We start from the raw sequence: 27949 nt of genomic DNA on the forward strand, positions 1-27949 counted from the left end.
TGGAGACGTCACAGGCGGCCAGCCCGCATCAGAAGGGCCCGGAGGGCACCGAGACCGGCACCGAGGGCACGCGTCCCGGACAAAGCGGCACAGGGTGAGGCAGAGCAGAAGGAATCGCCCGCATCTGAACGCTGACAAGGGACATGGGCCAAGGTGACAGTGAGCAAGGTGCCTGGTGGTAAGTCCCTGCACCCCGTCAGTTTCCTGCTGCTGCTGTAAAGAAATTACCACCTACGAATCGCTTAGAACGCAGAGCCTTCGTATCTCACACCTAAAATCAGATGTGGCTAATATCAACGTGTCCACGGGACTGTGTTCCTTCCGGAGGTTCTGGGGGAGAATCCACTTCCTCATCTTCTCCAGCTCCTAGAGAAGGAGCCCCTATTCCCTGGCTCCTGACTCCGCCCACATCTCCTCCGGGGGACCCTGACCCTCAGGCCTCCCTCTTACAAAGACCCCTGTGATGACAGTGGGCCCACCCGGATCCCGCAGGCTAACCTCCCCTCCAAACAGCCTTAATTTAGCTACATCTACAAAATCCTTTTTACAGGATTGAGGTCACATACTCGCAGGATTAGGATGTGGTGTCCTTGGGAGCCATTCATTGTTCTAATATATTCACCACACCCCTCCCCCCAGGTTATGTTTTTGTTTTTGGTGAATATTAAGTGAGATTACACAAGCCATTTAACCACAGCTTGATAAAATTTAAATACTACTATCCAGAGCTTATTAATAATAGGCACGATTAAAATTAAGTCTTCCAACTTAGGGAACATTGCCTAAATACGACCTTAATAATCGATCTTATTCATGGAAACAAGGAAAAAATAATTAAAGCCCCTGTAGTCTGTAAATCCTTCCCTGAACCTTGTTAACTTGTGCCTGAACCGTGCCCCAAAATTTCTGCATCGATGTAAAATGGGTCTACAGGAACTTCAGTTAGAAAAGAAAACGTGCTGCAGGAAGCCAATTAAACTGGATAGATCAGGGCGTAAACTGCCAAGAACCGGCCAGGTGCCCCAAAATGATGTATGGCTTGGCAGAGCAGGGGTGGGGCCCACAAAAGCCACTGCTCTCCCAAATCACCCACAAAAACCTACTGGAAATGTTCAGCCCTCGTGGTTCAGTAACGACCACACAGAAATCACAAGTATCCCATGAATTTGGAGCTCTGGGTTCCAACCAGAACACAATCAGAAGTGACACTAAGGGACAGGAGTTTACAAATGAAAACTGCAGTTAACAGGAAAAAAAAAAAAAAAAAAAAAAGGAGCAAAAATTTTGTGCATCCGGAAGACTGAATTTATACAACACTTCGGGGCACGTGGGTGGCTCCGTAGGTTAAGCATCGGACTTCGGCTCAGGTCACGAGCTCACGGTTCGTAGGTTTGAATCCCACGTCGGGCTCTGTGCTGACAGCTCGGAGCCCGGAGCCTGCTTCAGATTCTGTGTCTCGCTCTCTCTCTGCCCCTCCCCCCACTCGTGTTCTGTCTCTCCCTCCCCCTCTCTCAAAAGGAAATACACATTAAAAAAAAAAAAAAAATTTGTACAACCCTTCCAAACACACACGTGCAGTCAAATAAAGACGTGAGCCTCCTGAATGCTGGTTTTCTCAAAATTAGACAAGTCACACTCGGTGGATGCTCCGTGAAGTGTTACTTAACCCACGGACCTGGACTCCCTCCCACCCCCAGCCCACACCCCCACCAGAGACCCAGGCTTCCAGATTCACTGTCTTAGGACTTGGATTCAAAAGTAAGTTCATGTACTTACCGAAAGTAGCCACTGTATTCACTTCCACAATAAAAGGAAGCTGATTTCAGAGGATCTTTTAAAGGAGCACATGTCTTACAGGTAAAATCTGTTTCTACCCAAACCTTTAGCCACATCACAGATCAGAGGTGACCACTCACGAGCCAATGTTCTTCACAAGGCGGCAGCAGCGGCCTGCCGCCGATTTGGGCTTAATTATTTCAACCACCATTTACCTTCCTCTGAAACTCGAGCGTTTCAACATTGTACAAAGAGCAACTTTCTGCGCTTCAGACACACGGCACAAAATCTGCTTCTCTGGACGCGTGAACCTCGTTTTTAAAAATCGTTACTTTTATTACCGTCGCTCACTAATTTGCACATATCTGTTCTAGGTTTTAAAACATTTTTTTCCCCCCACATTATAATGAATCCTTAAAGTCACAATCCCCTGGTAAGGCTGCCCCAGCGTGCCAAAAATGAAAGCAAATGTTTCCCTTCTTCCCTGCAAATTCATAAAATGTGGGCCCTGCCCAATCCCTGGAGAATCTGTGACTCTGACTTTCTAATTCATTCGAAGTTTAAAAAAAAAAAACAAAAAAAAACTGAAGATCCACATTTGCTCATTTTATAAGCATCTCTAGGGAAGTTAAAGGCATTTAAAAATTACACAATACGTCCCCCCTGGCTTCAAAGACGCAACAAAAAGGGCATCTTTCCCAAGCTTTTGTTAAATTGCAAAGTGGTTTTTTAAATTGTGTGTTCAAAAAAAAAAAATTGTTTTCTTTACCATTAATCTTGACCAAAAAAAAAAAAAAAAAAAAAAAATCTGTTCAGGGCAAAAACATTCAGCGGAAGGCCACCCCATGCTAGGCATGGAGTGAGGTCACACGGACCACAGCTGGGGAGGCAGAGGCGCCACGTGAGGCAGGAAGCCATAGACGTATGCGGTCTCTGTGCACTGGACATAGTGTTTGTATTTAACGGGTTGGATTGACCAGGGTTAAGGGTTGGCAGGCACAAGTGCTCAAAGGCTACCTACGTTTTTTTAAGGCTTTTATTGCATTTTGTCCATCCCCCCCCCCCCAAGAGGCTATCCTGATCGACATTCGTTCCACTAATGCAAAAGGGTAATGCTATGACCTGCACGTGTCTCCCCCGAATCTGTAGGTTGAAATCTAACCTATTAGGTGCTATCACGAGCCTCGTGAGCAGGGTTAATACCCTTAAGACAGGTCCAAGGGCACCCCCTCACCTCCTTCTGCCATGTGAGACACGACCAGAAGTCTGCTACCTGGGAGATGGCCTTCACCCGACCAAGCGGGCACCATGATCTCAGCTTCCAGCCTCCACAACTGTGAGATCTGAATTTCTGTGGTTTTTCAACCACCCACCTGTGTTTTGTCACAGCAGCCTAAACAGACCAGACAGGGACCCATTTCCATACACCTTTGCCAACACAGGGTCTTTTCTTGTTTTATGATTGTACTTAACTAGGCTTTTCTTTTTAATGTTTACTTACTTGAGAGAGAGAGAAAACACACAAGGGAGAAGGCAGGAGGGGTGGGGGGGGGGGAGAGGGAGAGAGAGAGAGAGAGAGAGAGAGAGAGAGAGAGTCAGTCTCAAGCAGGCTCCATACTCAGTGAGGAGCCAGATATGGGGCTCGATCTCACCACCCTGCGATCACGACCTGAGCCGAAATCGAGAGTCAGGCGCTTAACCAACTGAACCATCCAGGCGCCCCTGTACTTCAATGGGTTTAAATAAAAGTCACCTCATCACTTCAATTGGTCCTTAGTAAAGCTAAATATATGTACACACTATCTGCCCCATTATTTCTTTTGATGAGTCTGTGCCCATTCCTTCTGCTGGGGAATTACTTATTGCTTCATAAGAGCTCTTTGTATATAAAAGACAACCCTTTGCCATACGTCGTAACTATTTTGTTTTTATTTGCCTTTAACTTTGGCTAAAGTGTCTGTCGTGCTCAAAAGTCATTCAGTTGTTCAGATGTTGTCAAGGCAAACTTCTTCTGTTTTCTGCCTTTGATGGCCATCCCAAGACTATGACTGTCAAGAAGGTTCGTTTTTGGGGAAATGATTCTGTCTTTTGAACGGCTATAGGCAAAAAGAGAAAAACAATCATTTGACCTAGTTTCACAATAACCCAGCTCCCCAAGAGAGGCAGAATGCATAGTTATCCTGTGAAGTCAGGGGACCAGAGCACAGCTGACCCTTGCTGCCTTAAAATACTTTCTCTTGGCATAAGAAATAGGGCTACAATGGCTCGGAGAAGAGAGTCGTGCCAACTGTACATCTGATCCATGTTTATGGATAAATTTAGGCAAAATGTAATAAAGTCTCTGCCTAGAAACACTAGAGAGATAACGCTTTGAAAAACTAATCTTGGGCTGCGAGTAAAGAATGCGATCCCTCCAATTTTAGGTCATTTTAGATCGCTGCAATTCTCACAATCCTGGCGGGCTCCCCAGTGGCCTCAGCTAAGAGACAGCGCAAGGCAGAGGACCGATGCTGTGCTCAGATGCCCTATGGAGACTGGTTCTCTGACACCCAGTCACGTGGCCCTGGACCGGGGGAGGAAGCCTGGCCGCCACTCCCCACAGCTGGGCCGGCCAGTGGCCACACCCCCTCCGACCAAGTGAACCACCAGACGCTCCTTGTCACCCTCTTCACACAGTCATTTGCGTTTTACTAGAAAAACTACCCACAGATGAACCGCTGGCCTCACGCAGAATTCTTTCTTTGCGCACAGCACCCACAGGCAGACGCGGAGTTGGCCTTGGTTGTTGGGAAGCTGGCCCTAGGATTACGGAGGCCGAGGGAACTGAATGTGTTGTAAGAACATCACATATGGCACGTGCTCTAAGTGGAGCAAACATCTCAGCTGAACAATGAACAGCCACAGAATCAAATTTATTCCCAAGAGGCAGAGAAAATGGAGAAAGACAGCACCTCGTGGTACCCGATGTTTTGTTGTGTTTTGCACAAAAGGACTCATGGTGAATACAGAGGCAGCAAATCCAGCCTCTTCCCCAACCACGTGGATGCTGGTGTGTGCCCCTGTGCCTGGTACATCCTAAATCCCCTGCCAGGTTACAAAGGGTCGGGGGTGGGGGAGGGCGGGGGAACCGGACCCAGGCTCCTACGGAGACCCTTCGTGCTCCCAACGCGAGGCCGATGGAACATCCAACACCGGAAAGCCTTCGGTGACAACGACGTCTCCCTGCTCACAGGCCGTATAAGGAACAAAGCCCCTGACCCCCACTCCATGGCTCCCGCGTTCTCCATCCCCAGAGCACCTGCAACAACAGCCTCTTTCCACGTCCTCAAATCCATCCCTCCCACCGCAGGGCCTTTGCACGCGCTGCCCCTTCTGGGATGACCCACGCTCCTACCTCTACTGAGACGTCAGAGGAGAACAGCAGCTTGCTATGGACTCCTGGGCTCCTGTCTCCACAGACGCCCATCCCGATCCCACTTCTGGCATCTATGCCCTGAAGCAGCCACCTCCCCACCAAGCAGCACTGACCACACTGTTAACTTCATGGTTAGTAGGGGGCCTATGGCCAACACTGCCTTCCCTTCTAGACTCCAAGGACCCCGAGACCAAAGACCTCGTTTGCTTGCTCACCAGCACCGATGGGGTGGGTGCCTAGCACCTTTGCAGGCGTTCAGTAAATGAACAGACACCAACAAAGAAAATTTAGGGGTTTTCACGACCATCTGGCCAGAATATATATACGCGCGTGTTAGGATATATACCTACATATGTATTTTTTTTTAACGTAGGAAGAAAATCACGGCAAAGATTTTGATTCATCCGCACATTCCTAAATGACAAAGAACTCTTACGGGCCACTGCTGGCCAGGTGTCCTCTCAGTTCCTGACACAGCAGATGGGGAAGGACACCCGTGGACGGCACCGTGTTGCGATATGCTAATTTGCTGTTAATTACAGCCTCTCCTCAGAAATGCCCTCGAAGAGCCTGTTCCGTGGGGAGGGCTGTGCCAATTAGGCTCGCTCACAAAGGAGTACCTTTAAATGATTGCCAGTTTATTTTAAATACTTCTTTTAATTTATCGGGAGATCACCTGGAGTGATAAGCAATAAAGTGGTTCCATTTACCTGTGATATATTTTCATGTTTCCTTTTCCTTACAACGTCTAGTAGTTTTCAAGGGAGAGCAGGAGACAAAGGAACGGCCATAGGCAGAAATTTAGCTAAGAATTCTTGCCCTGGCCTTTTTCTTCCTCGGAGGAACACGGTGGTGGTAATTGCTGAATCCCCAGCTTCTCTTCAAATAGATGTAATACTTCTCAATAAAGGAAGCATAAAGGTTCGGGGGACAGGGCTTCCGACAAGCACATTAAATGTAAACAAGTTTACGGGCGCCCGGGTGGCTCCGTTGTTTCAGCGTCCGACTCTCGATTTCAGCTCAGTTGTGACCTCGCGGTTCGTGCATTTGAGCCCCGTGTCGGGTTCTGACAGTGCAGAGCCTGCTTGGGATTCTTTCTCTCCCCCCTCTCTCAAAATAAATTGAAAGACTTTTAAAAAATGTAAACAACTTTAGATTACAAGGTGGGACCCATTTTCTTCTAAAGTTGCCAAATTATTAAGGCCCTTGTATTCCTGACTGTGTGCCTCGGCATCTCATATAAAGAGTAAAGGTAAAACTATTTCGATACAACTTCTAACTTATCTGCTCACCTCACCTTGGGAAACAGGGTCACCTCCACACCACTGCCCAACGACAAGAGCACCCCCAGCCACGATGATGAGGGAGGCGGAACATTTGAAAGATGAAAGGCACCGCAAAGCCCTGAGCTCACAGCCTCACACGGAGGCGTTAGTTTGGACTCTAGGGACCGTGGTTTACGCGGCCCCAGGAGCACAGAGCTGGCTGTCAGGACGAGCCCCGGGAAGCAGCCGGTACGTGCTGCTGTTACGTCCATCCGGGGAGAACCACTGAGCCGGGCTCCCTGGCCGGGGTCCCACCCAACCGCCACGCGGCCCTGGACCCACCGGCTGGGAACTCCCAAACTGTGCCCGTCCGAGCCACAACTCTTCTTACCCTGGCTCCACGGCCTCGTGGGTTCTCACGAGTCAGAGGCAGACCCACCCACCCAAAGTCATGCTCCGTTCCCTTAGCACCTGAATGTGATTAGCTGGTGAAGTGTGTATTTGTCGGTCTGAATGAACACAAAGGCAGAGACCGATTCATAGATCATCTGGAGGGGTCTGGGCACTCGAGGCATCGCCCCTGAGATCTCATTACCAGCGGCAAGAGCCCCAGCTGACACGAGTTATTTATTGCCGCCCTCGTCCTTTGATTCCGCACACGCGTCGTCCGCAAGAAGGTGCATCTGGGCCCCGCTTGAAACAGGCTACCGTCCAGGGGCACCGGCTCGAAGAGAGGGGAAAGGTGCAATCAATTAACGGGCCGGCGGGGGCCCCAGGGAGAGGAGAAGCGGGGAGGCCCGGCTGAAATCCTCCAACCCTCCCTCCCGGCAGCAGACGAGGGGCTTCCCCGAGCTAAGGGGAAGTAGGAAACAATAAGCAATTTGGGAAACAAAATCCCGAAATTGCGCTCGGATTATGATTATAATTAGAAAGTCAAGCATGTCTGATCGTTCTCCAGTGAGTCTGCAGGCTGCAGACCAGAATAATTTTACATAATTATCAACATCAACATGGACAGAGCCCTTCTTGCAGGCGAGGCCCCCCGCTGCCCGGGGCTCTGACCTGCGGGCCTCAGATGTGGTTCCGGCCCCTAAAGGACACACCCACGAACGAGGTACCGTGCGGCCACCACGTGTTCTAAAACCGGGGCAGAAGAAAGAGGGGTTTCTTTGTCTACCATGTAAACATACCGAGGTGAAAACCCCCACAAAGGTATGAGATTCGAATCACATTTATAATCGATGAACGCCCTTTAAAGAAACAAAGACAGTCACACCAAATCTCCATTTTAGCGGAAACTCAAGATTGTATTTTTTAGTCTGTGATGTCTGTATGGCTGTCCTTTACCGCTGGTTCCGTCTCCTGCTCACCGGCGAGGAGACCCGATGAGCCCTGGGCTCCCGTCCAGAGAACACACACAGATGCAGGTTCTCTGACCGCACCTGACCCGTACCCCAGGCCTGAGCACCCCAGTTATCCACCCAGGCGTGGTAACTCCTGGCTTCGGACCCGCCACCCACCCCCGCACATCAAGAAAAGAAAACCACCCAAAAGGGAAGACCGGAAAGAAGGAAAGGAGACCTTCTGTCATAAACAGACAGACATTCCTCCAAAATGACAAAGCTCTGAGTGGCGTCCTGGACCCCACGGGACCGCTGCTTCCTTTCTCTGTGGTCTCTTGAAGCTGTTCTCCTATTTCTGTTATTCTGTTACTATTACTGCCAGTAGCACTCTGGGAGGAGCCAGGGGGTTACCTGGAAAGTGAAGAGAAAGCTGGAAGATGGGACGGGACGGGACGCCCCAGAGCGCGTTCTGCCAGAGCAAACCTCCCCTTACTTCCTAGCTCTGTCTTCCTCCTCCTTTTTTTTTTTTTTTGTAAATAAAAAATAAACATTAACGAGTTTCTATAATATAAATAGCCTTTAATTAAAAAAAAGTACTTTTAAAAACATTAACATTCACTTCTGTTTTCTGGAAACACACACACACACACACGAAAAGTGTGTTCAATCCAAGCGCAAAAGGAGGGGGCAAACCCACGTGAGGCGAATACCGTACAATTCTGGAGCAAGGGATCTTCCTGCTAATTCTTCCTCTGTGATGATTGCCGTACTTTGCGGGAGCCCAGAATCTCCCTGGGAAATGAGAAATCAGATTCTTGTAAGCACTGGCCAGAACAAACCCCCAGATCACCACCTTATAACAGGTGTCATTTTGACTCCTTCCAAAACTTGGCAGCTGACACCCCGACTCGTTAAAAGGTTTGATTTGTTCAACAGGAAACGTCTCTGGTGAAATCTCGAGTCCCTTCCATCCCAAGCAACGCTGCCTTCACTCTTGTCCCTGGCTTCCTCCAGGCCTCCGCCAGACTGACCAGTTCCATGTCCCGGGAAATTGCTCTTGGTCAGTGACCTTGGAGGACCCATCTGACCATGTAACCTCTCTGAGCACGGTGCCCCCCTCCCCCATGTCCTCCCCACTCAGACGGCAGGGCCGGCCACACCGGGGGAGGGCAGCGGAAGGCCCCACGGTGGCGGGAGGGCCAGCTGTGGCCCGGGGATCCGGGGCCTGGCCGCCCCCTCCCGAAGCACCCCCCACTCCCACCTCGGGGCCGGCCTGGGACAGCTCCCCCTTCTGGGACCACACCCAGTGCGGTCCTGGCCAAGCCCTCTCAGCTGGCAGTTCTGTTCCCAGAGCCAGATGACAAGGGGGAAAAACATACACCATGGAATTTTACAGAATACCGCCAGCCAGCTCGGATTCCGAAGGTCTGTGACACGGCTGGCCAGCGCTCCTTCCCTATGAGGAGCTCAGACGTGTACCGGGCAGAAGACTAACACTGGGAGTCAGCAAGAGGACGCCCCACAGAAGGCAGCTGTGATGTCGAAAGTACAAGGAGAAAACTAAGAGCTAATGATCCACGTGCAGGAGACAAGAGTCTAACCCCGACCCCAGAGGCCCACCCTGCAGGCTCGGGCATCCCTCAGAGCAGAGGTCCAGCTCCCCTGGGCTCCCCTGTGTCTGGGACACTGCGGGTGTTCACACAAGGCATTTCTAATGCCTTGCAAGGAGATGGGGGTGCACTTTTGGTTGAACAGAGTTTTAATGTTTATTTTTGAGGGGGGAAGAGGCAGAGAGGGAGGGAGACACAGGATCCGAAGCAGGCACCAGGCTCCGAGCCATCAGCACAGAGCCCGACGCGGGGCTCGAACCCACGAACTGTGAGATCATGACCTGAGCCAAAGTCGGACCCCTAATGGACTGAGCCACCCAGGCGCCCCTTGGTCTCACATATTTTTAAAAGATCAATATTGGTTTTCGTGGAACACAACATCTAGATACCATGTATCCTTCTTAAAACTCTAAAATACCAATAAATCCTCAGAGAACGTTCCCAGCAGTGCCAGGGGACTTGGGGACACAAACCTCCAGCAGCGTGCCCACCTCCTCTCCCCACTGCGCCCCCAGCTCCAGGAGGACACCCTGGGGCTGGATCTTCAGAGTCCTGGAGGGACCCAAACGGACCCTGACCGTGTGCCGGCTGAAGGAGGCCTCGGAGCCCAGTGCTCGGGGGAGGGAGGGGTCAGGTGGAGCAAAGGCTGGGGGCCCCCACCCTCACCCCTCCCCGGCCTGCGGGCTCCCAGCCAGTGGGAAGGCCTCCCCATGCCCAGAAGGCCTTCCTCCAGCCCAGGATGCTGGTGTCGCTGTCCCCGCGGGAGCACGGAAGGAACAGAGACAACTGTGCGTGGCTGGCCAGATGGCGTGGGTGACAAGGCGAAGTTGACAAGCACACTGTGCCCAGGATGTGCCGGAATAACGGTAAGCCGAGCATCGACGGGCTGCATCACGCTCTCGTCCTTCCACGAAGTCTCCTGCTTCCCACCTAGGACCCCCCCTCCCCCCACATGGTCTGAGGACAGCAGGGACCGGGCCTGGAGATATGGGAACTCACTCTGGTGCCAACTCTGCTCCACGGGAACCTGGGAAAGCCCCTCACCCACCTGACCCTCGTTCTCATCCACAGGACATAAACAGGATTTAATACCCTCTCTTCCTTCCTCCCGGCCTCAATGGGCTAAAGAGATAACGGGTGTGAAATGATAACGGGTTTGTAAACAGTTATAACTTATGGTAAAAAGTGCTGCTCCCTGCGTCCAAGCTCCGTGGCACCAGTGACTCATTCTGCCACTATTCCCCGAGGACGGCTCACGGCTCCTCTGGTGACATGCAGGGGTCACAGCGATGCCCAGTTACCATTTGGTTCTTTAAACAGCTCACTCTGGAACCGGCTGACGGCTCAAAGCAGGTCTTGGTCTCCGAACTGCTGAAAGCCACACACACACACACACACACACACACACAATCCCTGAGAGGATGGACAGCTATGGGGTGAACGGTGTTCATCTCAGGAGAACCGATTTTGCTATCAATAAACACTGACACGCCAGCAGGCACCTGGGGGGCTCAGTCGGTGGGGCGTCTGATTTCAGCTCGGGTCATGATCCTGGGGTCGTGGGATGGGGCCCCACATTAGGGGCTCCGTGCCGAGTGTGGAGCCTGCTTGAGATTTTGTCTCTCTCTCTGCCCCTCTGCCCTTCTCCCCCCGTCCCCCCTGCCATGTTCTCTCTCTCTCTCTAAAAAACTAGAATGAAATGGGGCGCCTGGGTGGCGCAGTTGGTTAAGCGCCCGACTTCGGCCAGGTCACGATCTCGCGGTCCGTGAGTTCGAGCCCCGCGTCGGGCTCTGGGCTGACGGCTCGGAGCCTGGAGCCTGTTTCCGATTCTGTGTCTCCCTCTCTCTCTGACCCTCCCCCGTTCATGTTCTGTCTCTCTCTGTCCCAAAAATAAAAATAAAAAAAAAAAAAAAAAAAAAACTAGAATGAAAAGACCTAACACACGACTGAGTTCTCAGCCTCTCACGCGGGCTGTGGTGGAAAACAGCAGCCTGCACAGCCCGCTCTCCCCTCTTCCTGTACCACATTCACCAAGAGGCTGAGAAAGGCCACTGGCAGACCAAGTGCAAACAAGGACGCCAACAGTCGGCAAGTCAACACGTGGCCACGGCAGAAAGCTCATTTTGCACCTTGCGAGGCTTAGAAAACAGCCAATCTTGGTGATCACTCATCAATATTTACTAGTGTCCAAAGAATTCTCTGCAGACGTGTAAATGCATTTCCTTGTTTTGTTTTCATCGTAAAACACATGCTTGTTAAAGTCTAGAGAATTCTCAAAAGTAGGGGGAAGAAAAAAAAAAAGCATCGGATTCCAGGAGGCCAACACAGGCTTCGTGTGGAGCTCTGGATGGGCCGACCCGGAGCCGCAGGAGTAAGATGATGTGCGTGCCCATTACCGTGGCAACGCGAGGCACAGAGGGTGTGCACCACTTCCGCTAACGCTCTTCAGATCCGTGGCAGAAATTCTAGAGTCATCAACTAACTGCTGGTTGGGAAGAAATGTTGCACAACAAAAATGTGCCGAGCGGGCAGAACTGGCAGTTTTGGAAAGCAGCGTCTTCCGAGACTCCCAATCTCTGACGCAGAGTTTGGAGATTTCTGTAAATGTGCTTCCATTTCTTAAACTCCGCTTTCCTTACGTTCTCCCCGAGGGTGTCCAGTTTCTCCGGTTAGGTGCCCCCATTTCGCTTGGTGACGCGGCAAGGAGAAAACAGTGACGGGGATAAGAATGACAGGATGCCCAGGGATGTGGGGCTACGTGACGAGTCTGGAGAGGTTAAGAACTGAACGTGAAATGCACAGCATGGACCAGGAAAAGCACCCGATGCTGGCCCCGCCTGTTGACTTCTATGATGAGTATCATAGCTTTAGTTAAATATTATTTGTCAGAGGAAATAGGAATGTGCAACCTGGAACAAAAAAAAAAACGGCCTAAAGAATCGAGCGACAAGTAATACTTCTTTGACGTACACACCTAGGGAAGCCATGCCAAAGCCGAACAAAAAAATCTTCATTCCGTTCCTGATGCCAAGTTATACACACGGAGGCTGCCTCCATTGTGAGGGCAATGACTGTTTTCTCTTAAAAGAGAAAGAAATGAACGAGCGAACTGCATGGCTATAGAGCTTTTAACAAGAACTACCTGCCAGGCAACGGTTTTATAATCTAAATTGTTAGATAAGGGACGTATTAATAGTAAGCTTCTCAAAAGTGACAGAGAAATCAAGATGGGGCACCAGCCCTGGACGAGGGCCTTGGCCTCACGACTGCCAGAAGAAGCCAGAGTGGGCCACGTGTGGTCTGCCGATGGATGGTGTGGGTGCAGCGGCCACGCACAGCCACGTCTCACTGAGAGATGGGGAACCAGCCCAGCGCGTCCCTTCCCAACAAAGTAAGATGAGCCTAAACTGATTCTCTCCCTAGCAAGGAGCCTAGTGCTCAGATCCCCCGTGAAATGTTTCACAGCCACAGCGCCTACAGACAGACTTTGCAGATACGGGAAAACAGGTCACATGCATGCAGAGACACGCGGAGACACTGTGGGGAGAGAAGATACTCTGTAAGTTTTATTTATTTATTTTGAGAGAGAGAGCGAGCGAGCATGAGCAGGGGAGGGGCAGAGAGAGAGGGAAAGAGAGAGTCCCAAGCAGGCTCCACGCCGTCAGCACAGAGCCCAACATGGGGCTCGAACACACGAACCATGAGGTCACGACCTGAGCCGAAACCGAGACTCAACGGGCCCAACTGACCGAGCCACCAGGTGCCCCAACTTTTTGACTTCTTCAAAAGAAAAAATGAGAGTTTCATACTCACAGAATCTAGCGTGTTCTCCATACACCCGAGAGGAGGCATGGGCCAAAAACTGCCTTCTCCGGTGTCTACTATGGAGACTGCAAGCATCCATTCTGTGACTTCCACACCAACCCATGCCCCTAAACTGCTTGACGTTTTCCCTACGTTAAGCTACTCGACACACATAGACTGAGCACCACGAAGCTGTGCCGGGTACACATCGGGGCCCAAAGAGACAAAGACCCCGTGCTCGGGAGCGTATGGTCCTGTGACGGAGGACAGCTCAGAAACAGTGTAGTAAGAGGCAGCGTGTGCAGAGGAGAAGGGGCGGTGGGGCAGGAGGGAAGAAGACACATGGGCTCTCAACCAGGAGGCCCGGCCAAGCAGGACTTGAAGGAAGTGAAAACCACGGAGGAAGGGCACCGAGGGCAAAGGCCTGAGGCCAGCACGCTGCAGGAACAGCCAAGAGGGCAGCCTGGAGGCAGGGAGGGAACAGGGCAGGCGAGGGGGTGAGGGAGGGGAGGAGGCTGGGGCAGGGCCCGCCAACTTCTGCCAAAGGCCAGAGTTTAGGTCTGGGGAATCAAAAGACACAACACCAAGGGGACCCCGTGGTTTCTGTCCCCAACTACTCACCTCTGCGGATGTCACCTGACAGCAATCACAGGTGGTGGTGCATCAGCCACCGGCTGTGGCTGGGACCCAATCAAGTGTTATCTACGGAACCTGACACTTCCATTTCATCACTTTCACAAATCACAAGACATCCATCCCACCACTTACAGCTAAAAAAGCCATTCTTAACTCAAGACCCATGCAAACCAGGCAGCAGGAAGGATCTGGCTCGAGGGCCACAGTTTGCCCTTCCCCGCCTGGGGGCCTCGAGGGTCGCCGTAAGGTGCGCCACAGAGGTCACTGTGGGGGCAAGGCCAGGAGTAACATGACGAGAGCTGGAATTTAAGAGTCACCTAGAAGCTTTCTGAGAATGACTAACAGGCCACTGCGGTGATCCCGGAGAGGGACGGTGGCCACCCAGGTGGAGGTGACAGACAGGATTCTTCATGTCCCGAGAGTAGAGCCAGGGTCCCAGCTTGACCGGACACGTGGGGTAGTGACACAAAGAGAGGCAGTAAGGATGTCTCAGTGTTAGGTTTGGGGCCTAAGTGGAAAAACACGGCGGCTGCCAGCTGAGCCAGGAAAGGCTGAGGGAGGGCGGGTGGGGACTCGGGCTCTAGGTGGGGTGCACTCAGCTGGCATTGCTGGTGACCACCACGGGCAGCGCCACATTAAGACTGAACAAAGCGGGGGGGGGGGGGGGGGTGCCTGGGTGGCTGAGTCGGTTAAGAGTGCAACCCTCGGTTTCAGCTCAGGTCACGATCTCACAGTTCACGGGTTCGAGCCCTACGTAGGGCTCTGCGCTGACAGCATGGAACCTGCTTGGGATTCTCTCTCCCTGCCCCTCCCCTGCTTGAGTGCTCTCTCTCTCTCTCAAAATAAACATAAACTTAAAAAAAGAAGAGTTTCTTATTAAAAAAAAAAAAAAAAAGGACTGCAGAAAGGTAACCTGGTGCACCATGGGAAGCACCTCACCCCAGCGGGAGGAACAGAGGCCACAGACGACCGTGTCCAAATGAGCTAGAGACTACTCCCATTCTCATTGCTTTTTGCACATGGGACAAGGGACTTGACCCTACCTCAGCCGAATGAGTGACTACAAAGGCTGGGGGCGGGCGGGCGGGGGGGGGGGGGCTCCCAGAAGGGTGGTTACAGCAGCTGCAGTGTGAACCTAATCCCTATTCGTCCTTAACGTGAAATTAGCTATTTTCACAGGACCACTTAACCTCCACCCGGAAGCAAGGGCTTCCTGGAGTCGATTACGCGGAACGACCGTGGCCTCTGCGGCCTCCGTGTGCCGGGTGTGGGTGCTGCCTCAGCCCTGAGCCCGAGCGGTGTGGGCGCTCGGGCTCCGTCAGTCGCAGGGCAGGAACTCTCTCTGTCTGGAGTATCCTCAAGACTGGTCCCCTTTCAGGGAGAGGCACAGCTCACGAGTGTTCTGGCCCGAGCGCAACAAGGGGGATCCACAGAGGAGAGGCCTAGGAGTGTCGTCCAGCCTCACCGAGACCCAACGGACACGGAACACAAGCCGGTTCGCAGTTCACAGCCTGGTGATCGCGCGCGCGCACACCCCGCTACGGGTTAGGTAACACCTCCTCCCCTCCCGCGAGTCTCTTCTGTCTCGTGTGGAGAACATTTCAGAGCTGCACTCTTCACAACTTCCAAGCACACAATACAGTGCTGATGACAGTCACCATGCTGCCCGTTAGACCCCCCAGAACTGACTCCCCTAATAAGTGAAAGCCTGTGCCGTTTGATCAACATCTCCCCGTTCCTCCTCCCCAGAGACCACCACAAGTGATTGACATCACTATCTGTCTTGTCTTATTTCACTTAGCACAATGCCCTCAAAGGCCATCCATGTGTTCACATGAGGGAGGATCTCCTTATTTTTTGTGGCTGAATAATATTCCACTGTATGTATACAAACACCCCCATCTCCTTTACCCCTCCGTCCACCCACGGACACTTAGGCTGTTTCCACATGTTGGCTACTGTGGCTAATAAGGCTGCCGTGAATGTGGGGATACAGATCTCTCTTCAAGACACTGTTTTCATTTGCTTTAGTTATATACCCAGAAGTGGGATTGCTGGATCATATAGCAGTTTTACTGTTTAATTTTTTGAGGAACCTCCACACTGGTTTCCATAGTAGCCTCACCAACTACAAAACTGGGACAGGAAGACACACACACACACACACACACACACCGGTTTCCATAGTAGCCTCACCAACTACAAAACTGGGACAGGAAGACACACACACACACACACACACACACACACACTCTACACTTAAGTGTAACTTACTCCAGCCCACACACCCTCAGCAGCTAAAAATATATACCTGCAGGGGCTCTGTCAGCATATGGGGAAGGAATCAGCTGCAGGAAACCAGGATGTCTTCTAGAAGCAGCTACAAGTTTACATTTTGGCTTCAAGCAAGTTTTCCACAAATAAAAACAGAGGAAGCATTTCAAACTGATTTAGTGCGAGTATACGAAGGCACCAAAGTAAATGCGTTTTTACCTGCTCAGAGGAAAACAATGAGCTCATCTGTGCATCATTTACCGCACCAGGGAAGATCCACAAAAGGAAGACGGGCTCCCGGATCACTGCACCGGCCAAGTATTTAAAGCAGCTGAGCCCATCCACAGCCCCAAATATTTAGATCAGCGAACCAAGGACTCATTTACTCGCGTGCTTTTAAAATAAAGGCACTCAATCTGGTGCACACCGCAAGTGAGAGGAGAATCGGGGCCTAGCTCACCCCTCTGCCTGTAAATGAGAAATAACCCAATCACCCCCTCTCCCCAGGGATCTGGGGCTCGCAAGGGAGGAACAACTCTCTAGGGACCCTGAGGGTCCTCTGGTGGGTCTCTCGCATACACCCTGGACGACCAGACCCACGCACCTTAAGCATCACGTAATTCCAGGGGAGGCAGTGGGCTCTGATCTCAAGGCTGCAACGGTGACACCCTCCCAAAGCTGCCGTTATCGGCCTGGGCCTCGGAATGTAATTCCCAGGAGCATGCCTCCAATATCTTTACTAGTGGGTGGACTCGGTTGCATGAGGTTCTCTCTGCTCAAAAGTAAGGGCCTTGGCAGCCGAATCCAAGCTCCCTAGAAGTCTACGCTTTAAATGTGGTTCTTTGATCTTAATGGGCGACGCACGGGAAATAAAGACTGAGCATTACTTGCTGAGAAGCGACTGAACAGGGTTCCCTAAAAGGCCTGCAGCAGACTCAGCCTCAGAAACCTTCACGGTTGATGGGGGTTTTCATTGTGATTCAATATCTCCAGGAACTAAAGACTGCCACAAGTGTAGCAGAGGCATCTGGGGATCTATGACAGCCCCATCACACAGGGCCCGGGGCCCCCCTGGACTACAACGGGTCACCCCCAGAAGGTGGCTTAGTTATAGCAAAAGCACATCATCTGTCACATTTAAAATTAAGTGGTTCCTTGTGTTACTGCATTTAGTTTAGTAATTCTGAATTCAGAGTTGGATTATCCAAGAGCGATGAGCATAAGAAGGCAAACCTAGCTTTGCGCAATACATCAGGTAACCACACCACAACGGCACCAGCCAGGAGCGTGCCAAGGGGCACAGGAGCATTTCCTCTGCAAGCTTTCCTTACATGATGCAGTGCTGTGGGCACTGCTTGGAACCGGCCGTTCTGGGGTTCAGGGCTCTCGTCCCAGGACACGGAGTAATCACCCCACAAGTAGGAGAGGGGGAAGGACCAAAAGAGCAGCAAACCGAGGAGGGCCAGCTACGTGGCCAGGGAGCCCAGCCGGGAGGCTCCCTCAGGTGTGGATGGTTCTTAGGGTGGTGCCGGGGTCACGTGGACAAAGTGCTCCACAGGCCCCAGGATGCACGTGTGCTCCAAGAGGGTAGACACAGAGCCACACTGTATCCCCCCACTGGGCTGGCAGAGGGGCACGATGATGACCAGGAGAGGACCCCTGCCCGTGAGGCATGGTGTCGGGAGAGACATCGTTCCAAAGGGAAGACCTCTGCCCCTGGAGTCCGGAACCCTGACTTTCTTCCCTCCCCATCCCCCCAATCTGCTGTGCCACTCAGCTCAGGCCACTGCACCAAAATCCAAAGTCCCCCAGGCAGGGCTACCTGGACAACGGAAATCCATTTATCACACTTCTGGAGTCTGGGAGTCCAAGACCCAGGTATCACCGCTTCTGTTCCGTGGGAGAGCTCCTTCGTGGCCTGCAGGTGGCCACCTGCTCGCTGCGTCCTCACGTGGAGGAGCGAGGGGGGAGAGAGGCCTCTGACACCTCTTCTGCTCGTGACCTGATGCCATCGCAGTGGGGGTTAGGGCTTGCACGTGTGAATTTGTGTGCATCCAATTCAGTGCACAGCAGAACCTCGGGAGACGTCACTGGCTTTCCTATCTCTAGGGTGGGGGTGGGGTGGGAAGAGCCGGTCCCCAAGGGCTCCCCGAGATCTAAAATTCTACGGCTCTAAAAATCGATTCAACAGTTAATAGCTGCTTCTACAATCCCATCAGAGCAGCCGCACGCCAGGCCTGCCTGATGCCCCTGCCCAGGTCCCTTGGCTTCCAGTCAGACACAGATCCACTCCCGGGACTCACAAGAGGGTCTATTTCAAGACGCCACAGCCCCGCGGCCATCTGGACCCCGTCCCGTTGGAGCACCTACCCTGGGTGCTGACTTCCTGCCCAATCCCCAGTACGGAGGTGGGGTTGGTGCAGAGTTCACAGGGTTCGAGTTGAGATCAGCGTAAAGGCTGTTCTCGTGGGTAATTTGCACGGAACCACGGCATGACCGCCCCTGTCAAGGGCGCAACACCCATCGGGGCAAACCACTGCACCTCTACGACCGCCTCCAAGAACACAACCTCTCAAGTGTGAGCAATGCCTGACCCCAGTGCACGATGCATGCACACCAGCACGCCATTGCTTCCTTCTGAAAAACATTTGGCCTCGTGTATCTTAATAACCAACCCCAGTTTCTGTGGATGGATTCTTAAACGGCTCTCAGCGAGGCAAATAAAAGGATCGATTTTTCTGAACTTAAAAAAACAAAAACAAAAACCAGAAACCTTCTAAAACAGACCTTGCCACCTCCCATTGCCCTCAACGGCTTGTTTCTGTCAATTTCACATACGTCGTCAGCTACAAGTGCCTCTGCCACGTCTGCGGGGGATTTGTCAGCGGGGGAGGTTCCGCGACGGGTTTACACCGTCTGCAAGCAGGAAGGGCTCTCTCCTGTTTCCACGTCTCACTCCCTCCATCTACCGGTGGCTGCTGAAAATGAGTCCCCAAAAAGTCCACGGACAAGTCTCCAGAGCACTGCTTGCTCTGAAGGGCTCTACGCATTTCACAAAACTAAAACCATGTGAGTGGCAAATTAAGGCAACAGCGGGTCCAGTGTGGAAGAACGAGCCGAATTCTAGACCCGGGTAACGGGGTCTGAGAAGGTATTTCGGCATCCAAGTTGGGCATGGGACACTGTGGGTCAGTATCCCTGCTCCCGCCCCCCCCCCCCCCCAGAGGGCACGCTTCCCCAGGGAAGTGTCAACTCTAAGACCTGGTGTTGAGCCCGTCACCACGCTGGGCGGCCCCCCTACAAATCCATGGTTTCCCAGCCGCTTCCCCTGGGTGATCCTTCCGCCCCTCTTCCAGGCACTGCTTCAAGGCTGCCCCCTCATTCTCTGAGAGCCGTTTCCTGGAGAAATCCAAGAGGGCTCTTCAGGCCTGAAAGGCTCCTCTGGGCCCCACACCCATCTCCCCGGGGTTGCCCCCATATCCCAAGAGTCTCAACAGGTATGCCTCTGTCTCCTCGTCAGTGTTCAAAGCCGGGGTCCTGCTTCCAGCCACTTCCTCTGGATAGAGAGAGACCAAATTCCTTTAAAATCATTTCTGGGGAATCTAGGTGGCTCAGCCGGTTAAGCATCGGACTCTTGATTTCAGGTCAAGATCTCACGGTTTGTGACTAAGCCCTGTGTCGGGCTCCACGCTGATGGTGCAGAACCTGCTTAGGACTCTCTCTCTCTCTCTCCCTCTCTCTCTCTCTTAAGATAAATAAACTTTAAAATTATTTTAATGCTCGGAGCGCCTGGGTGGCTCAGTCAGTTAAGCGTCCGACTCTATTTCCGCTCAGGTCATGATTCCAGGGTCATGGGATCAAGCCCCATGTCAGGTTCTGTGCTGAGCGTGAAGTCAGCTTAAGAGTCTCTCTCTCTCTGCCCCTCTGCCCTGTCACATGCTCCTGCTCTCTCTCTAAAACAAAGAATTAAAAAAAGTATTTTAATGCTCTTGCCATGTGTTTGTATCATAAAAAATAATGATCTGGAAAACCACACACCATATTCCCAATTCTTTGCAAAAACAAAAGTGCAGTATCTCATGAGATGCCGATCATGGTGCCTGGCACGTAAATACACACGTTCCACGTGTCGTACACTAGACAGAAAAATACAAACGTTTTAAAAGTCGGGTTGGTAGAAAGACTAGAAAGTTATTCCCGTGTCTCATGGAGCAGGAGAGGGACAGACCGTGGCTGATTCCAGTTTTCTTTTCCAGATTTAATAATAAAAATATTACTTAAATAGGAACAAAAATCAGAATGCAAATTCGCTACAAAGAGCTGGCAGCACACTAAGTTTCATCCCCAGAAGGGGGCAGCATCTTAAAGACTATGGAAACACCATCCTGTCTCTGAGTAAGAAGCTCGGATACTGAAAGTCCATTTGAGAACTGAAAATGTACCAAGTTCCATTTAAATATCTCAGTGGCCACTTCCTTTACATCCCTTAAAAATATTTCTTATTGCATGTGAACCTGCAATTAAAATAAGTTTATAATTAATATAACATATAAATCTATGACACAAATTAATCTAGAGTGGTTCACCCTTTCTCTCAAAAAATAAATAACACATTAAAAAAATAATAAAATAAAATATAAAATGTAAACCAAGCAGGAAACATGTGATCTAAAACAATTAAACATCACTTCTCCCCCTACCCCCCAGGGAAAGTTAATAATCTCACTCTACTTCATTCTGAAACTAACCGTTAAACAAATTTTGAAATCGAGCTGCTTCTCTGACTGTGGTCAGTCTTGTGTCAGGGCCTCGGTCTTTGGAGAAACTTGTGGGGAGGACCATCCATCCCTGCACAAGGAGGGCCCATGCTCACCCATCCATTGCTCCCATCAGTGACAAACAGAATCTTCTGGAAGGCTCTACGGACACAGCTGGCCTGGACCAAGCCACAGGTTAACACCGATTCACCCACAGTGAGGATGGCTGACATCAGTACAGAACTAACAGACCCCACACTGTGCGCCCCATCACCTCCCAGCCGTCACACACCTGGCCAGGTGAAGATGTGCCGTAGGCTTCTTCTAGAAGCTCGGCGGCCCTTGAGGGCACCCTCCAGTCCACAGTCCCGAGACCCACTCGTCTGCTCATCACTGACTGGCACACACAGGCTGCCTCTCCTTAGACCGCGTCACCGCGTGCCTTCCTGGGATCCCAGCACCGCCAGGGGTCAGGCAGGAGTCACGCCCCTATCTTCTATTTCCCAGCGTGGTCTCCTCCTCCAGGCAAACAGCCTACCCAGTACCTTCAGCCCTGAGAGGCCAGGGCATTCCTGCCACTGCCTCCCTGAACAACCTCAGCCAAATTCAGCCTTCTCGACCAACACCCAAACCAGACTCCATGTTCCCCTGTGGCTCGACAGCACAGACGGGCGCTGAGGGTCGCATTCCTTGCGTCAGCTCTGCAGGGATGACTGCATCCCTCCGGGACACGTAACACCGGTAAACTACCGAGGCCTGCTGGGAATGCCACACACCCGACAGGGTGGAGAGCCTCGCACAGATTCCTTCTGGAGAGCTCTCTTCGAGGCCGCCCACCGGTCATAAACCCACCACTGTCCTCGTTCTGAAACTATCGGCCTAGAACCAGCCGCTTCTGGAGCCACCGGAAGGCAGAGTCTTCTCCAAAGCAAAGGCCCCTTTGCCATCATGCTCATTCTGGAAGTTATAGTTTGGCTCCTTGTCCTTCAGGAGTGGGGTGTCCGGATTAAATGCCACATGCCAGCGGTCAGAGCCGAGCAGGCCCAACACTCGCTCCTTCGTTCCAGGGCAGGGATGACACATACAGCTTGTGGCCACCTCAGTGACCCTGCCTGGATACCACTCCCTGTCCTGCTTGGCCTGGACCCCTCAGAACCCAAGAGGTTTCATCCACTCCCACCCCAGACACAGCACAGCAAATGGGGCACACTGTTCCTCTGGAACCACATCCACTAAGAAAAAGAGTGACTCTCTGAGCCCAAGCCCGTCAGCCTTTATGGCAGGTCCCGCCAGGGCTGCTGGGTTCTATCTAAACCCAAGGCCAGGATGATGCCTTCTTTCCTACCCAATTCCATCTCAAAGCCCATTCTTCCTGTCTCTGTTTGTGGAATTCTACAAAAATGTCTCTGATCCTACAAGAAAGGAGTCCCCTGGGCAGGCTGTGCCCAAGGGCAGATATGGAGCTTGGCTGGTGACTTGGGAAGAAGCCCTGTGCTCAGGCCTCTCCAGCACCGCCTCCCCGTTGGCCCAAGGGGACACGAAAGCCCTTGGCGGGGGGAGGGGGGGGGGGCCTCTGCTGCCTCCATCACCTGCGCAGCCCCATGCAGGGGGTCTGCCCGCTTTGCATCCCATCCTGAAACAGCAGATACATTTTTTTCCCCTAAAATCACTTTTGGCTCCTTGGCCAGGCTCCTCTCCTTCCTTGCTCATCAGCGTGTCTTTGCACAGGTAGCCTCATGCCCGTCCTGCCCATGGTCGCTCATCACCGGCTTTAGCACCCAACCCGCAGGGCGGGGACACAGGGCTCCTTCCTCATCACCAGGATATGCAAATGCCCGGGAAGCACCATTCACCAAAGCGTACTGGCTAGGCACCACTGGGTTAATAATATCTCTCCTATGGAGAGATTATGGTTGCTTTCTGTTTGTTTTTGTTTAATCTTTATGTTTGAGACAGAGAGAGAGAGAGAGAGACAGAGAGAGAGAGAGGAGGGGAGGGGCAGAGAGAGAGAGAGGGAGACACAGAATCCAAAGCAGGCTCCAGGTTCTGAGCTGCCAGCACAGAGCCTGACGCAGGACTCAAACTCCCAAACCGCGAGATCATGACCGAAGTCGGATGCTTAACCAACTGTGTCCCCACGAAACTCCTATGTTGCAACCAAACCCCCGTGCCAATGATGTTAGGAGGTGAGGCCTTCAGGGGGTGATCACATGCAGGGAAGCATTGTGAATGGATTAGAGACCCCAGATAGCTCCCAGCCCCTTGTGCCATGTGAGGACACAGTGAGAAAGCAGCCATCTGTAAGCCATGAAGCAGACCCTCATCAGACCCCAGATCTGCTAGTGCCTTCATCTTGACCCCCGGAAGCGTGAGAAATGTTCTGTGAGCCACCCAGCCTGTGGTTCTGTTTGCACAGCAACCCTAGCCAGCTGAGACCGACATATTCAAGGTAAAGGAAACACGGCCATATTTCACTGAAAAACAGCAAGACATCCAAACAGCTGATCACCTAGGGGCTAGTTATAATTCTGAAATAAGCTAGGCAAACAAGCCACAGAGGACCCTCCTGCTGGAAGATTCTTTCAAAGGTCCCATCGGTAATAACAATCCCCGACATGCTCTGTACAGGGAGCCCAGGTGGACTCACAGAAGTCTATCAATAAACCTACTTAGTAAAGATGCTTACAGTATGCTTGATCTATAATTTATTTACACTAATAATCTCCAAGAAAAAGGTGGACTAAAAAAGAAACAGACATCACTCATCATCAGGGAAATACAAATCAAAACCACGATGAGATACCACCTCACACCTGTCAGAATGGCTAAAATTAACAACTCAGGAAATGACAGATGTTGGCGAGGACGTAGAGAGAGGTGAACCCTTCTGCACTGCTGATGGGAATGCAAACTAGTGCAGCCACTCTAGAGAACAGTCTGGAGGTTCCTCAGAAAATTAAGAATAAAACGATCCTACGACCCGGCAATTGTACTACTAGGTATTTATCCAAAGGAAACAAAAATGCTGATTCAAAGGGGGCACATGTACCCCAATGTATAGAGCAGCGCTACTGACAATATCCAAACTATGGGGGCGCCTGGGTGGCTCAGTCGGTTAAGCGTCCGACTTCGGCTCAGGTCATGATCTCGCGGTCCGTGAGTTCGAGCCCCGCGTCGGGCTCTGTGCTGACGGCTCGGAGCCCGGAGCCTGCTTCGGATTCTGTGTCTCCTCCTGTCTCTGCCCCTCCCATGCTCATGCTCTGTCTCTTAATAATAAATAAACGTTTAAAAAAAATTTTTTTTTAAATAGCTAAACTACGGAAAGGGCCCAAATGTCCATCGGATGAAGAAAGACGATGTGGTATATGTACACAATGGAATATTACTCAGCGACCACAAAGAATGAAATCTTGCCATTTGCAACAACGTGGAGGGAACTAGAGGGTGCTATGCTAAGCGAAATAAGTCAGTCAGAGAAACACAAACATCATGATTTCACTCACACGTGGAATTTAAGAAACAAAACAGATGAACATAGGGGAAGGGAAGCAAAAATAAGATAAAAACAGAGAGGGAGGCAAACCATAAGAGACTCTGAAATACAGAGAACAAACTGAGGGTTGCTGGTGGGGGGATGGGCCAAAGGGATGAGGGGCCTTAAGGAGGGCCCTTGTTGGAATGAGCACTGGGTGTCATATGGAAGTGATGAATCACTAAATTCTATTCCTGAAATCATTATTGCACTGTATATTAACTACCTGAATTAAAATAAAAAATAATACCTAGAATTAAAAAAAAAAAAAAAACAGAAAAATGACAACTTTGTCACTCTGTGAATTTAAGAAAATTCAGAAATTTTCCCAAGAAAAACACTCAGGTATTTGAGTGAATAGAGTAAAACCCCTGACCTGGTTGCTCAGGACTGTTAGTGGCTCTAGTAACAGCCAGTGGTTCTTTTCACCAGGATTTCACGACACGGAGGGCTAAGTGTTGGAGGCCGGGCACGAGCAGGCGTGTGGGCGGGAGTGAGCCACGGGCTCTAAAGAGGCCGAAGTTCCCGCTTCGCAGCATCGAGGGTTAGGAAGGTGCCAGGTGAGGGGTGGGAGGGCATTAAATAAAGGGGGGAGGGGGCTGCATCGCCGAGAAGCGATCTTAGGGAAAGAAATCCTAGGTTTTCCCGTCCGTTCTGTATTTCACCCATAAGGAATTCTGAGAACGACCCCCCCCCCCACCATAATAATTTGCATTTGACAGAGTAGAACAAAACCCTCCAGGCAGAAGACTGGACTCGGCCGCTGGGCAGCTGTGGGAGGAGCATCGTCAGGACCTGATGTCCTTGGGCGGCTCCCCTGGGGCCGCAGAGGCCTCGGGCAGGTCCCTCACCACGGGGACCTCCAGGACCCTCTTCGGTGAGTCAGTGTCGACGTCCTTAGAAGCTCACCACTCAGGCAGTGGTGAGCTCAGAACCCCAACTGTGTTGACACCTATGATCTCTCTAAGGAGGAGGCAGAAGGGAAAGAAAGCCGTTGTCCCTGACTTCCGTCCCCTCCGGCTCACGGCAGCTCCACCTGCTTCAAGAGACAAGACACGCTTTCCTCCTTTTCCACCTGCTGGTGCCTCGTGGATCCGTGAGGAGGAGGTGAGAGGTGTCTGCTCACTTGGCAAGTGAAAAAGGTATTCTGTCATCACCGCCAAGTTTCTCCTCGGGTAGGAACCTTCTCCCTCCAAACCGCTCAAAAAGTTTCCAATTCCAGCCACTGACTCATCCATCCCTTCACAAAAGAATTCAGCGGGCGTTTCCTCACTCAACCGCGCGCGCGGGGAATTAACTAATGACGGACGTAACCAGGGTAAGGTGTCTGCTTTCGCAGGACTAACCCCCAGCCGCCACCCCGGTAATTTTCTCGTCTTGATCCGTTGCCAGCCACACGCGTGAGTTCTCCCAGCCGCACGAGGCTGCACCACGCGCTGGACGTGAACTACACGCCAACGGGGCACGCCCCCCAGCAAACCGCAGGATGCCCGTCCCCCCCTGGGCAAGCACCCCCCCCCCCCCAGGACGCGGGAAGGACAAGTCGGTCGCATCTCCTAGCGGTCTGTTGTGTTCGCGTATCAAAACCAAACTCTGTAGAGCAGTGAAGATGTCGCACGGGGGTCCTCAGGCTGACAAAACCCTACAGGCAGCGGAGCTGGGGCTCGGATGGCACGCGGATCCTCACCGAGAGGCCTCAGCCCGGAAGGGCCCGGGCGTGGGGCACCGCAACTCGTCCCTGCTCTCTGTGCTCTCCGTGCCCGGGGCCCCTGGTCCCTGCCACCCCCCCCCACACCCGCACACAGCCTCTCCTCCAGGCTCACCATCCCTCCTCACCCCCCTGCCACACCCACGGGGCCCATGGCAGGCCTGCGCTTCCGGAAGCAATTTGCAGAGATCAACGTGGGTGGCGGTGGTGAGTGCGGAGAGCTTCCGTCCCTCTTCCAGATAACACGCCCATAAAGGCGGCCTGAGGGCTCGCCCCACCCCAGCTCTCGCACCCACACCGAGGTGCTGACTCATACTGAGCCTGAAGTCCAGAAGAACCCTTCCACCTCCTGTTTTCCAGGTGTTTCTCTTCAGCCACCACTTCCCCGACAGGTGTGTGACTAGCAGATGAGATGCGCTAAGACCCTAAGCCTCCCTGCACCCCAGTTTCACATCCAATCCGTCCTCAGAACCTGCCCAGATACGCTCCTCAGCGCCAGCTGCCTTCTGATGAGCCCAGGATTTAACAGACCCCTCCGTACAGGTCCAGCGTGCACCATCCCCGGGGACGCACGTGGCTACAGCCTGCAATCTCAAGCCACCCTCTAAGGAAACACCTCGAGCCACCCTCCAAGGAAACACCTCGAGCCACCCTAGAAGGAAACACCTCGAGCCACCCTCCAAGGAAACACCTCGAGACACCCTCCAAGGAAACACCTCGAGCCACCCTCCAAGGAAACATCTCGCAACACCCTCCAAGGAAACACCTCGAGCCACCCTAGAAGGAAACACCTCGAGACACCCTCCAAGGAAACACCTCGAGACACCCTCCAAGGAAACACCTCGCGACACCCTCCAAGGAAACACCTCGCGACACCCTCCAAGGAAACACCTCGCGACACCCTCCAAGGAAACATCTCGAGCCACCCTCCAAGGAAACACCTCGAGACACCCTCCAAGGAAACACGTCGAGACACCCTCCAAGTAAGCAGAACGCGGGCACTGGCTTTGTTTTGGGGTGCACACAAAAGCGTGAGCTGACCCCGCAGCAGAAACCCAGCCGGCGGGGACGCCAACGGATGAAAGCTGTGTGTATAGCAGCCTTGAACACAACTGCTGCTTTTAACTTCGAGTTTCCAGAAAGGAAAAAATAGATTTAGCAAACACGAGCTCGCATTTCTGTGGGATCTTTTCAGGTCCCTCCTCCAGACCTACCTACTACCATGAATGTGTTTCTGGGAGTTTCACACTCGAGCCTTCGAAAACCCAGACAATCCCCGTCCTTCATGGTCCGATCCTACGTCAATCTGGGGTCACAGCGGAAGTTTTACATCTCAGGGCCTGGATGCGCTCAAAGTCCCAATCTCGCTGAGCTCCAGCTTCCTGATAAGAAAACCTCACCCCACCTCTCCCAGGGTTATTATCAGGATCAACAGACGCGAACGTGCTGTGTCAACTGGAAAGGCACGTTTGTGAACACAGCAGTTAGTGCCGTTGTTCACCCCAACCGCACGAGGGCTTAGATACCACCTAGAGCAAAGGACTCACTGCTCGGAAAAAGAGAAATCACCTCACACACGGACCCCTGTTCGAAGGTTCTCTCTTGATTTTTTTTTTAGCTTGTACCCCAACAGGTGAGCGGTCTGCTTTCACTCATTATTGGCATTGTTGGCAATCACTGAAGCACCACCAGCAAAATACTAGAGGCCAAAGATGCCCAAAAGGACTGAACACAAAGAGAAAAGACAGCTATCAATTACGAAGGCCATCCTAGATGGACAACTCACCCAAATGACTCCTGTCCTCGAGGACGCCCTTCAACACGGCCAC

The 27949-nt window shown here is 52.1% G+C and overlaps 1 protein-coding gene across 6 annotated transcripts in view; it reads right to left on the minus strand.

Moving 5' to 3' along the window:
* AGAP1 (ArfGAP with GTPase domain, ankyrin repeat and PH domain 1) overlaps positions 1-27949 on the minus strand; it is a 549180-nt gene that overhangs the window by 441925 nt on the left and 79306 nt on the right. Inside the window, exon 1 of one of the 6 annotated variants that reach the window (XM_058700389.1) lies at positions 27335-27523. The exons of the other annotated variants lie outside the window; for them this stretch is intronic. Coding sequence (XP_058556372.1) covers positions 27335-27407 — 73 coding nt within the window. The 5' untranslated portion in view covers positions 27408-27523. Of the gene's footprint in view, positions 1-27334; positions 27524-27949 lie in introns of those variants that run through there. 6 annotated transcript variants of the gene reach the window in all.

Source organism: Neofelis nebulosa, chromosome 2, assembly GCF_028018385.1.
Source record: "Neofelis nebulosa isolate mNeoNeb1 chromosome 2, mNeoNeb1.pri, whole genome shotgun sequence".
Lineage (NCBI taxonomy): Eukaryota > Metazoa > Chordata > Mammalia > Carnivora > Felidae > Neofelis > Neofelis nebulosa.